The 13,666-nt window shown below is 45.3% G+C and overlaps 1 protein-coding gene across 1 annotated transcript in view; it reads left to right on the top strand.

The window, feature by feature from the left end:
* Positions 1-426: 426 nt before the first annotated feature.
* The window catches only part of LOC308149007 (glycine receptor subunit alpha-3-like), a gene marked incomplete at its 3' end in the record, with an annotated part of 45,800 nt that continues 32,560 nt past the window's right edge, over positions 427-13,666 (top strand). Inside the window, exon 1 of the mRNA XM_080520624.1 lies at positions 427-543. Within this exon, the coding sequence (XP_080376750.1) occupies positions 482-543 (62 nt within the window). The 5' untranslated portion in view covers positions 427-481. The remainder of the gene's footprint in view (positions 544-13,666) is intronic.

Genomic DNA, 13,666 nt, shown 5'->3' on the forward strand with positions numbered 1-13,666 from the left:
AGGAGGAGGAGTGGTGTAGGAGTACGGGGGTAAAGGATGAGTGGTGTAGCTGAGGAGTAGAGGAGCAGAGTAAAGCACAATGTCTCTGATTTGATGCCTCGATGAATTTCTAATTTCAGACGCGGCTCAGCTGGAAAAATTAACAACAAGGCTTCTGATTGGCTGAACCAACGTGTCAATCACCACCGATCCGGAGTGGAGGGCGGGACTTGCTTCCTCACGAGGGCTCAGAAAGAGCCGAGAGCCCGAGCAGCTGGCGCGCTCAGCTCTCGCCGTCATCATCATCATCATCTTCATCATCACTGTTATTATTATAACTGTTGTTTTCATTTATTTTCCGCTTGTTGGATAAATGGAGCTGCGCGCGCTGCATGTTTCCACGGGAGTTTTGGGGTCGTTTCCCCGCGCTTTGTTGGTCTGACCTCCTCTGGAGCGCGAGCAGTGGTGCTTCAAAGAGTCGGAGGGAGCGCGCGGAGTAGAGATGAAGAGCACGCCGCTTCGCGCGGCGGGAAAGCTGCTGCTCTGTGAACTCCTTCTGCTCAGGTAATGATGGAAACTTACTAATATATTATTATTAAGTTATTGAAATATATCCTTTACTGAAATACACACACGCACACACTCTACTGGAAAATGTTTTATTTCACTTAAATATTTACTGTTTCATCAAATATATATATTTTTACTGAAGTATTTATTACAAAATATTTGATCAGTATATAGTTAATTACATTCACACATTTTGTTATATTTTGCGAAATATGTAGTTTATTTTACTGAAATAGAAATGTTTTAACTGAAATATATGTACTTTATTTCACTTTAAATATATAGAAAATAATTTCATAGAAAATACTTTGTGAATCCTAGAGGGAAGTTATTTTACATCATTGTTCCACACAAAGTAGAATAGAATGTTAAAATTGTAAATTAACTCTGAATAAATGTTTGATAAGTACATATACATACTTATACATACATATACTTTTTTTACCTAAAGATTAACCAAATTATTTTATTCAGATATTTACTTATTTTTACTGAATTATGTATTTGTAATATTGCAGTTGTGTGTAAGGCTGTCACAAACCGCATGTACAAATGGAATCCTATCAGTGATAAATCACACAAAAAAGTAAGGTTGTCATGGTAATTGTACAGTGACAACTTACTTCGCACTGGTTTCAGGCGCTTGGTGTTTAAATATTCTTGAAAAAAATCTTTTTGACGTTCTATGTGTATAATGTGGTTTGCTTGGCCCTGTGGCTATCTGAATATATTTCAAAAAAACATATGTGAGGTTCCTGAGAAGAACAGCTTTTTCCACAGTTCAAAAAACTGATGGACTGTTATGTAAGTGTGGAGACAATGAGACCCCACCCCCACCCCCACGGGTTTAGTATAGTTATCATATTTTATATTTTATGATGTGACTATTTAAATAAAGTCTGTTTTATTGTTGGATCCTTTTTCCACTGAAAGCCTCTGAACTACCAGCATTTATTTTACTCTGCTAATCTCTTGTTTATCACTCAGTCACGCTCTCATGTTGGATTCAGACAATAATACACAATTCATCCATTACAGCTATGACACACACACGCACACACGCACGCACACACACAAACACATACACACACACACACACCACATAAACTCTGATTTTCTGAAGAACTCACAAAGTTTATTGTCTTTAAATGATCACAAAATAAAACCATCCATTTATTTTCTTCATCAGTGGATATGAGCCACATGAGTGATGGTTTCATTTTTAAACATCAGCTCATGTGTGATTTTAGGGAGTTCTTAAGCAGCGTTCAAGGACACTTTGGAGCAGTTGTGCTCTTAGTGGTTTGAGGTCAGGTGGAATGTTGTCCATCTGTGACTGGCGGAGTTTGAGAGGAGTTTGGAGTAAACCGGGGTAATTAGAAAGAGTTGCTGTGTTTATTTCCAACCTGCAGGACAGACTAGATGCTGCAGTCACAGCACTGGACAGGCAGCAGCGAGCTGGTTACGATGCTAACTAATGTAGGCAGCTGATTTTTCTGCTGTTTCTATATGAATTCGACACTGTACATACATACACACAAATGTGTGTTATGGACTTCCTGCATGTCTTGCAGGTCACAAATATTATGAGAGCTTCAGGCTCTGACTTTGTTTGTCTCGTGGAGCATATTGAAGGTCTTTACACACCGAAGGCTTCATTTCCTTTCACTCTCTGGTCAACACGTTGGTTTGAACATAACTGAACAGGAGGTAGAGGAGTTTCTCCTCCTCTCCTCTCATGAGATGAATCTGGAAATAGGTCTGTAAAAGTGGGGTGATCTACTATTCCTGATCCACAGAAAAGGAGATTACTGCTCTTTTTCGTCTTGTCTTTGAAAGGTCAGTAAACTGGTTCTGGTTCAGATTACCAAAATATGTCAAATTAATCAGCAACACAGGAGGAGTTATGAGGTTCATTCTAATGTGATGTGATCGATACAGCAGAGATTTCTAATAACTGTCAAGCTGCTAAAACATATGGTGTCACTGAGGGCAACGTCAGAGGAGATCATACCCTCGCCCTCAAACTGCTAACAGACATCGATAGCAGAGGGAATGACTATTGACCGAGAAACTTAAGGGAGAGGCCAAGCACTAGTGAGCGCTAGAGCCACAATGAAACATCCAAAATCCCAGAATACATCAGGAAGATGGCCTCAAGGGATGAGCTACTACCCGACTGCTTCAGACCTCGGACACCTGATGAGAACGTGACGGAGCAGGTAAGATGGAGCGATGAGCCCCAACATGGCAGGTACCAGACAGAGAGTGGCCGACATCAAGCAGCCCAACTAGTGGCTAGAAAATGCTGGACTGGCAGACAAGACAGAGGCACAAAGTATTGCACCACATGAACACAAGAGGCGAAGGTCTACTATGTTAGATGAGACCTAAGGTGGTGCACGAAGATGGTCTAGAGCACGGTGTAGCATGCAGGCAGGATCGGCACACATAGTTGGCTAAGATAGTGTACAGAAACATCTGCACCTAGGATAAACCAGAACGCACCCAAAGTCCAGGGGGACATCAGCCTGAAGCCGGTGGAGAACAACAGGATCTAGTGGGACTTCAGCTTCCAGACTGACAACTGCTGCTGAACCAAGCACACATTGTGTGTTGGACAAACAAGTGAGGAGCGCAGTAGTGAGTGGTGTCGCAGTACCATCTGATGGCAATGTGAGAAAGAAAGAACACGGAAAGGTTGAGGAATACCAAGAGTGAAGAACAGCTGGAACAGATGTGGATGGTTCAACCACAAACTAAGAGAGCGAATCCTGGGAACTGAAGCATCAGTCCAGAAGTACCGTCCTGGAACCGCCGAGACACTGTGCAGAACCTTCAAACTCTGAGGCTGCAGTAGAGGACCTGTGCTCGAGAATGACACAGATACCACCCTACAGGAGAGGACAATAGAAAAGATTTTAAACCATACAAATAGTCATTACTCACAAAAGAAGACGATAGATCACATCGTATGAGACACATAGTGTGAGGTTTTGTTTCTGCTCTCTGCTGCATATCCTTTATTCATGTGCTGTTTATCTCCCACAAGCTTCTGTGTTTCAGTGTCAGACTCTGAGAAATAAGCCGACTCTTCCCCAAAAGTTTGAGCGAGCCACAGCCGAACGGATCAAAGCCAGCGTAAATCTTCTTAGAGGGTCATGGATGGATTCAGAGACAAACTAACAGGCTTAGTGTGTGAGCTGGACCACATCCAGCTCCCCCAAACTCTCTGTCACCCGTCATGTTGGCTTTGTTTCTGCATTTAGTTAAAGACAGCCAGAAGTTCAAAGCTCAGACACAAGTACGTCTGATTCTTCATTTTGAAAGTTCCTCAGCTCTCGTCTCTCCAGACCACAGTAATTACTGGTGTGAAACTGATGTAACGTGTTACTAGACCGGTTTACGTCGAGACACCCGCTAGTAATGGCTCAGAACTTCTGAAATGAAAGCTAAACTACACCAGGAAAGGTGGAGAACACCAGGAACCAGATGTTTAGATATTTTCGGGGTCATTACGTTACATTATGGAATGCGCACGGAAGTGAGTCCAGACTGGAGCATGAATACAATAATGTACCACTCGCAACCTGCACAAGGTCTGCAGACGAGCCTTGCGGAGAGCATGTGTAGCCGCTCGGGTACGCTGTCGCGACAAATCTACTGTGTCGCTCTTCTCTGTGCCGCCGAAAAGCGCTGAAACGGAGATGAAGGGGAACCCATTGTTTTTTGGGGGCTTATTTTCACTGGCCCATCCAATTTTCTTGAGGCCCACCCACAATCAAAATCCTGGCGCCGCTAGTGCTTCGAGAACGCAGAAATGAGAGATTATTGAGCTGTGTTGATGGTGGTCGGTCTCGGCTGAGCCTCAGTGATTTGAGGCTTCAGGATGTGGATGTGAACATGACAAAAGTAGAGTTTACTGAAGAGTTTCCTCTGCTTTCTGTGGGTTTGCTGCATTATGCAGCAGGCGTGTGCTCACAAACAGACCTGCGTCTCTTGAATGTTTCAGTGTTTGCTTCTGATTATGCAGCCTGTCAGGTCAGCCTCAACGCTTTGCTCCACCCAAAATACCACCAACCTCGAACATCCAGGAACTCAACAGAAAACCATGAAACTTCTCCATTTCTGCTCGTAGGTTCGAGACACACGGACCCCTCCCTTCCTTCTCCGCCTCCTATCGTCTGTCACTTTGCAGTACCGCTGGGGGAGGTCGGGGGCAGTGTGGACATTAGAAGTGTGTGTGAGGGGCGTCTGTGAGACGCCGCCAGGGTTTTCTTGTCCTCACATTGTCCCTCGTCCCCCTCCACCATTGTACACTTTCTTCCTCTTCTCCATTTGTTTTGGTGTTTGTTCAGTATGTTCACTCAGAGCGCCGCCATCTGGTGGATCAAATGTTCATTGCAACACATAGAAGACATGGGAATATAAATGCAGGGGGGTTCGCTCAGTTGGAAGAACTCTCTTTTCGTAAATACATAGAAAATTGATGAGACTTAAATTTGGTATTTTGAAATCAGTTTTAAATGGTTTATGTGCTTGTTGGAAGTGGTCTGGAGCTGTTTTTGAGTGAGTTGTGGTGACTTATCCACAGTTATTTATGTTTAAATGGCTTTTGTGGTGGTTGGAGGAATATTTTAGCAACTGGTATTTTTCTGGATTTGGTAGAGAGTTGTCTGCTTCATTCGTCGCTGCTGATGTTTGGCGTCTGTTCACTCTGACTCGGAGGGTGTCTGCTTCAGTCCTCTTCCACCAGCCACCAGCCGACTGTCAGCACCCGTTGGTTTCAGGGCTGTTCCTCCTTTAAACATCCTTCCTGATGCAGGATTCATGCTCCCCGTCACATTCGTGTTCCGTGAAGCTTCACATTAGGCTGAGCAGGAAGCCCCACAGAAGATATGAGAAACAGAACGTATTGAAAACACTTTCTGTATGTAACCTTCCACTGGTCTGAGCTCCCTGTTGCCATCTCGTATATACTTACGTCAATAAAAAGGCACAAAAAAAATATTTTTTCAATAAAAAACTTTTTAAATCAGGCATTCACATCCTAAAATGTAATCATAATATAGATAAATTCACATGGTTAAAAAATATGAGACAATAATTTGACAGTGATGTCGTCTATAAAAGCAATTTCCGACGCACAACTTTGTTTCAAGGTCATAGTTGCTAACAACCTAAGTCATATGAGATATTGTGACCCGCCGTCATCATGTGGAGGGTGAAATGTTTTCCTTGGGTTTTCTGAGGGAATCCACTCACTGATTTAGCTGAGTAAATCTGTAGAGACCATGTGGGTCTGTAGACTACAACAAGGTGAACACCACCGACATCAACCCTGGAAGAAGAGAGGCAAATGAAATGAGGTTTAAACACTTATCAGCACTCTTTCTTCCATGCAAGTATTGAGAAGAAATAGTGGTGGATAAAGAAGTAAAAGTGATACAATGATAATGAAGCATGGGGGAGGCATCATCGTGGGACTTGGCTGACTCAGCAAGACAATTGGTAACGGTCTCATTTAGAGCTTATCCACTGGTACCTGCTTGGCCCGACTCCGTTTATCTGACGTGTTAGTACCTGGTACCAGGTACTTTCCTCCTTCCTCCGGTGTTTGTTCATCCGACAATGTGATGTTGCCTGACAGCATCTGCTGATTGGCCGGTGCGTCATGACACAGATGAGACAGAGCGTCTTGTTCAGCCGCCATTTTTTAAACCCGGCCTCAACCAGAGAGACGCTCAGGAAGCAACCAGTGGAGCAGCGACGAGCTGCAGACGTTTCTTTGTCTGGTGGCGACCAGAGGATTCAGGAGGTCGACGGAGCGACACGCTACCAGGATCAGGAGGTGTCCGAGCCACAGACAACACCGGTGTTTAGGATTAACTGGCTTCTCTGTTAACTGGTGACTGGTTCCCTTGAGCATCCTCTTTTCACAGCTGAATTTAAAAACCTGACCAAACCCCTGTAGCTGTTCTGATGAACGCCGTTTAACCACATTTCCATTAAAGTTGAAAGTATTTGTCTTATTTTGACATCAGCTGCTGCTAACGGCTGGTGGTAGAAGTCACCAGTTAACAGGGGCACCAGTGAAACTGAAACACCGGACAGTGAAGCATCGTAACTGTCAGGGATCGCAGGCGGTGTACCGATCGACCCAAGCGCATACTCAAAGAGTTCCATAAAAACCAGGTTTATTGCAGTCCAGGGAACACGAGGAGACACAAGGGTGACGAGATGACGAGACGAACCGACAGAGACGACTGAGGGAGAGGGTTTAAATATACAAGTAAGGGAAGCACACAGGTGGAACACAACGATTGGAGCACACAGAGGGAGAAGATCATTGGTTGATTGGTGAGACACACAGGGGCAGACACAGAGACCTGACAGTAACAATCCACCTTCTGTAACATTAATAATTTGAGCTGATATACAATGACGGAGTTGTAGCCCTACTCTTCCAGATGCATGTTGACTCCACATCAGGAGATGCAGATTTACTTGTGTACGATGAGAAAAAGCTCTGAGTCGAGTCGGGCCGAGTAAGTCCGACTGGAAAAGCATCCAATGTGTGAGTGAAGTGGTTCCCGACCTATTGAGGGAGGTCACAGGGGTCCGAGGCTGTGTCTGCTGGCAGCTGCTCAGTAGAGTCACACGTCAGAGAAAACCAGAATAACACACTTTCTACTATCTACAACAGACCCGAAACTGTCCAACCGGTTCATTTTGAAGGCTCCTGGATTTGTATGTTGGTAATGGTGGTCGTGTCCACCAGTGTTTGAGTTCACTGTAAAGTTAGAGCAAGCCAGGAATCATAGAAACTTAAGGAACTGTCATCATGTCCGGCTGGCTCGCCATGTTGTGGTCAGACTGGCTCCTCGAAACGTCCCACAGGATGTCGGTGAGTCCACCTGAAGGTCAGGAAACGCTGCCCCAGTTCATTCATACATAACATTCTTAGTGACGCTAAAAGCTATTTCCACAACCAACGAATGGAGAAAAGAAGATTTACTTTTAATGTTTCTACACTGACAGCAGATGATCTGATATTTCACTGTCAGGAGTCTCAATGTTATGGCTGATCACTGTACTTTATTATTTTGATGATCTATTACGAACCTACAGAGTCAGACTGCAGAGCAGTGACCCTGAACGCAGCTTTTACACTACTGTGTGTGTGTGTGTGTGTGTGTGTGTGTGTGTGTGTGTGTGTGTGTGTGTGTGTGTGTGTGTGTGTGTGTGTGTGTGTGTGTGTGTGTGTGTCTACACTAAGTGAGCATTCGGCTGAAGGCGGTAGTCGACCCCCTCCCTGTCATAGTGCAGGGCCGTCTGAGGATGGAATGCCATGAAAGACCCCAGGGGCTGCTGGGAAATGTAGTGTTTCTGATGTATGTGCTAATGGAAAAGCTCATTAGGAAAGAGAAACACAGAGGAAGTAATGCACAGTAACACTGGACACATGGACGCAGGAGGAGGAAGTGGAGGAGGAGGAAGAAGTGTAGGAGGAAGAGGAGGAGGAGGAAGTGTAGAACGAAGAGGAGGAGGAAGAGGTGTAGAATGAAGAGGAGCAGGAGGAGGAGGAAGAAGTGAAGAACGAAGAGGAGGAGGAGGAAGAAGTGAAGAACGAAGAGGAGGAAGAGGAAGAAGTGTAGAACAAAGAGGGGGAAGAGGAGGAGGAGGAAGAGGTGTAGAACGAAGAGGAGCAGGAAGAGGAGGAGGAGGAGGAAGAGGAGCAGGAAGAGGAGGAGGAGGAAGAGGTGGCATCGCTCCAGCAATCCAAAGACAAACCGGAGAGGAAGTGTTGACTCTTCCGTTGCTTTTCTTTTCCAAACAGCTTGCACATTGTGACTGATAATTGTCCATTTTATTTATTTCTAAAACCAGATGTATGTGATGTTGAAACTCCATGTTATCACATTTCCCTGCCAGTGGAGGTTTGGACTCACTGAGCAGAGCTGGAACAGCCACGCAGAGAGAAACTCATGTGAATTTCATTCAGGCTGTTATTCTACACAAACTGAACACACAATGTACTTAAAGGTTATTTGTGTGTGTCAGGCAGGGTTTTAGGCAGCGAGCCATCCACCCTTCATTTGGACGCTTTATTTACGGAAAAAACGCCCGAAAGAATGACAGCTAATGTCTGTGTGTAACGGCCATCACTTCTTATCACCGTCTAATTCTGTCTAAATCGTTCTGTGTCACAAAATATAGCAAATGATCATCTCGAGGACACAACAGCGATCTACTTCCAGTTTTGCGTTCCGACCAGTAACGAGCAACCTGATTGGTCAATTGATACCATGTGGTCTGTACCTTTTGAAAGGTGGCCTCTGATTGGTTCTGAATTCTCTGACTCATCCTGATGCCTTCAAATGCTGAAGCAGAGAGGAGGAATTTCCTTTCCAAGATGCTGAGCAATTCTATCTTCACAATCCACACAGGTGGGACTAATTCTATGGACCTGTGATCCATCTAATTTTTCAAAATGTTGTCACATGTCTGATTTTATACATCATTCAAGTTTTTGTTTTTTTATTAAAGCATAAAATATTATTTGCTGTGAAAATGATATAAATATATACAATAATGCTGGTCCTCCTACCAATTTAATTATGTGGGACTGTGACATTATAGAGTCTTGGGACTGAGCTATAGGAGGCCTGCAGAGAACAAATACGTTCTTATATTCAATTAAAAACTAATAAGAGGAGAATAGAAACTATTTCACAGTTCAGAGGCGACAGCTGCTCAGTTTAGGGGTGCAGATAGAAGCAACGTGTCAAATACAGGGGGCATAAACAAGTACATGTAGTGAAGGTTGGAGTGAGGGGAGTCAGGTACAGGTACAGGTACAGGTAAGGTACAGGTACAGGGAGAAACCATCACAAATGAAAATAATCCATTACCTTAAAAGAAAAAAAGCTGCATTTAAGTCTACATGCCACAATGTAGTATTTATATTCCAGAATGCATTGTGCAGTTCCCTCTCTGGAACGACACCCCAGAAGAGAAGACAGTGTGTCCTCTCTCCAGTGGCGGACCGTCAGGGCCTTCAAGGCCTTCAAGGTCTTCAAGGCCTTCAATGCTTCTCTGCAGGTCTCAGAAAAAGATCAGAATCACAGACTGATGTTGATTATATTTTGTCCATGAATACTTATTAAATAATTCCAAGTGGTCTGCAGGTTTCTCCTCATCTCTTCTCCCCGGCTGCTGCTTCCAGACTCCTACTTCCACATTAAAGCTTTTAACCAATCACCTTTTAGCTATCACCTGTTGCCGGGTAAAGAAACCTGCCTGAGGCCTTCACATTCAGTTCTGCAGGCGTCTGCAGTGTAAAACTAGTGTCGTCACGCTGCTGCTTCAACCAATCAGGTTTTGATATTGGTGACTCAGAGCCTTCTAGAAGGCCTAGCGTGACGTCAGTGTATTCAAGCCCTCTGATTGGCTGGTCAGAGAGTTCACCCTCCAGCTAGCTAGCTGCATCTGTAGCGAGCTGCACCAACAAAAATATATTTAATAGTGGTTTTATCAACCTACAATGACTAAAGGAGAAGATAAAGACATTTGGTTGTAGATTTATTGTCAAAACAATTTTCAAGAGGGAATTTTCCAAGAGGTCATTGAACGCACCACAGCACTCTGAGCATGGAGGTCCGGTACAATTTACCTGCGCTCACTACAAACTCTGACAGGATTCAGGATTAGATTATTTGCTATTATATTATTTTCAAGACCAGGAAAAGTTTGTCTCCCTCCTCGACCCCCAGAGGTTTCTGGAAAAGCAGCAGCTTTTTTATGCAGCTGCAGCAGGAGAAGAGACGTGAACTTATTTCATTCTAAAGGTATTTATTCTGGCTCCACGTAGCCATAAAAAAGTTATTGAGGAGTGGATTGACTCAGACCAGCAGTGAAGGCCTGCCTCTGAAATGCACTGCCGCCACTGCCTCTCTCTCCCTGGATTGTTTAAGTTTTAAAAAGTGTGTTGCTCCAACCAGCCAATCAGAAATCAAGCCCTATATAGTGTCATCGGGGGTTTAGCCAATCACAATCAAGGAAGGCTCCTCCCCTTTGACTGCTCCCACAATTAAACAAGTCTGCTCTGGCAGATGGCACCACGAGAGGAAGTACTTCCTCCTCTTCCGTAGATGAACATGAGTGGGCGGAGCCAGATTGAGCCTAAAGCCATGTTGTCAGGAACACGTTCCTGGTTTTATCCTGGATCTCAGGCAATCAGACCGTCAGTCTGGATCCTCTCACACACCCAGGATGTTCTTAAAAAACCCCGAGTCATCGATGTGCAGGTTTACAAGTGACACAGGCCTGTCAGTTATTCACTTTATTCCTCTTCCGCCTCCTCTTCATCCTCCTCTTCCTCCTCCTGGCTCAGCTTCTGTCTGCTCCGAATTAGCTCGATTATGTCATGATCTGTCCTGGAGAAGTGTGTGTGTGTGTGTGTGTGTGTGTGTGTGTGTGTGTGTGTGTGTGTGTGTGTGTGTGTGTGTGTGTGTGTGTGTGTGTGTGTGTGTGTGTGTGTGTGTGTGTGTGTGTGTGTGTGTGTGTGAATAGTGTTCAGACAGCCGGGTTCCTCCTGCAGAGAGCAGAGGTTTCCGCTGCGTCCTCTCTGCTCTGTGGCTCCAGCAGAGCAACATTTATATTTCAACACAATCATCTTCATTTGTTCTCTTCAACTTGACATGAAACATGAAGCTGAAGGTTCTGAGCTGAAGGCTGCAGAGGAGCACCTGGAAACACCTGGAAACACACAACACTCCTGGAAACACCTGGAAACACAACGAACCTGGATACACACAACAGTCCTGGAAACGCAACACTCCTGGAAACGCAACACCTGCAAACGCAACAGTTCTGGAAACACACAACACTCCTGGAAACATGTGACAAACCTGGAAATACGCAACAGTCCTGGAAACACACAACACTCCTGGAAACATGTGACAAACCTGGAAACATGCAACACTCCTGGAACCATGCGACAAACCTGGAAATACGCAACAGTCCTGGAAACACACAACACTCCTGGAAACACAACAAACCTGTAAACACAACACTCCTGGAAACACGCAACACTCCTGGAAACATGCAACACACCTGGAAACACAACAAACCTGTAAACACAACACTCTTGGAAACACCTGGAAACACACAACACTCCTGGAAACACCTGGAAATACACAACACTCCTGGAAACACACAACACTCCTGGAAACACAACAAACCTGTAAACACAACACTCCTGGAAACACGCAACACTCCTGGAAACATGCAACACACCTGGAAACACAACACTCTTGGAAACACCTGGAAACACGCAACACTCCTGGAAACATGCAACACACCTGGAAACACAACAAACCTGTAAACACAACACTCTTGGAAACACCTGGAAACACACAACACTCCTGGAAACACCTAGAAACACACAACACTCCTGGAAACCCTCACCACTGATAGAGACTTTCTGGTTTTTCTGTTGGTGAATCTTCCTTCATTCTGTCTCCTGGTGCTGCTGCAGTTGTAGGATATTATTATAGAATCTTCATGCTCACATTTATGAAATGATGGTTTGAGGCCTGGTCAATGTGTCCATTAAGAAGAATCCTGCAAGTAGTTGACAGAGGCTAGAGTCTGAAATGGCTGTGAAATATTGGTGTTGCAGAAAGGTTTGGCCTCCATGTAGATGTTTGTAGCTTCAGGGAAGCAGCAGAGCATCTGACGGCTGTAGAGCCGTTCCACTGTCTTCTCCTGGTGCGTTCAGGGCCAGTGGGACATCCTGCAGCTGAGTGGCTCCCAGAAACTGTTAAGAGACGAGCTGATCAGAGCTCTGAAGTTTGTGTCTGAAATCTACTGGCTCTGACAGTTTCCTGGTCAGTGAGCCGAGTGAGGAAGGTCTGGGAAGGAGAGGATCAGGTCCTTGCATTCTGCAGCAGCAGAATAAATGCAGTTGACGGGGTCCAGTTCAGTCCAGTCCAGTTTAGTTCAGTTCGGTCCAGTCCAGTCCAGTTGAGTCCGGTCCGGTCCAGTCCAGTCCAGTTGAGTCCGGTCCGGTCCAGTCCAGTCCAGTTGAGTCCGGTCCGGTCCAGTCCAGTTCAGTCCGGTCCAGTCCAGTCCAGTTGAGTCCAGTCCAGTCTAGTTAAGTCCGGTCCAGTCCAGTCCAGTTTAGTCCAGTCCAGTCTAGCTCAGTCCGGTCCAGTCCAGTTCATTCCGGTCCAGTCCGGTTCAGTACGGTCCGGTCCAGTCCAGTCTGGTCCAGTCTAGTCCGGTCCAGTCCAGTCCAGTTGAGTCCGGTCCAGTCCAGTTCAGTCCGGTCCAGTCCGGTCTAGCCCAGTCCGGTCCAGTCCAGTCCAGTGCGGTCTAGGTCTCCTTTTGTTGCAGTGTCAAATTAAAACAAGCAGTTTAAAGTGACGGAGGCTCAAGAGAGTGATGTATATTTAGATGTCTGGTGCAAAATACCATGAAATGTCAAAAATCTACATCCCACCTTGCTATATAACCACCTTGCTATATAACCGCCTTGCTATATAACCACCTTGCTATATAACCGCCTTGCTATATAACCACCTTGCTATATAACCATCTTGCTATAGAACCACCTTGCTTGGTGGTTTTGTGAGACCAGATTGGAGCCTCTTCAGGTCAGTATGGGCTCATGGGCCTGATGCTGTCTGCAGTAAAGAGAAAGTGAAACTAAAGGCCCATCCATTCTTTCCACGTTTGTGTGAGTAGATCCTCCTCCTCCCCGTCTGAACAATCACAATATAAAAGCAAAGAGCCAGAGGCTCAGAGCTCCTGAAGTGGACAGGTTTTCCTGGAAATTTTGAAGCTGAGCGACACTACGACGACCAGAACACTTGGGCTGGACTGGATTATTGAAATATTCAGGTTGTGGTGATACATGATTGCCTCCATACGACAGTCTGGTTCTCTTCCTTGCTCGCTCTAGAACGTAACGACCCCGAAAATCCCAGCAGAGGGTCGGAGCCTGGCGCACAGGGTGGATGACGATCGTGACGTCACACTTAAGTTCCACTTTCACTAAACGGCAGAGAACAAAAGGCCCGGGGGCCAAAACCCACCAAGAGGCTCCAAT

Source organism: Blennius ocellaris, assembly GCF_963422515.1.
Source record: "Blennius ocellaris genome assembly, chromosome: 3".
NCBI lineage: Eukaryota > Metazoa > Chordata > Actinopteri > Blenniiformes > Blenniidae > Blennius > Blennius ocellaris.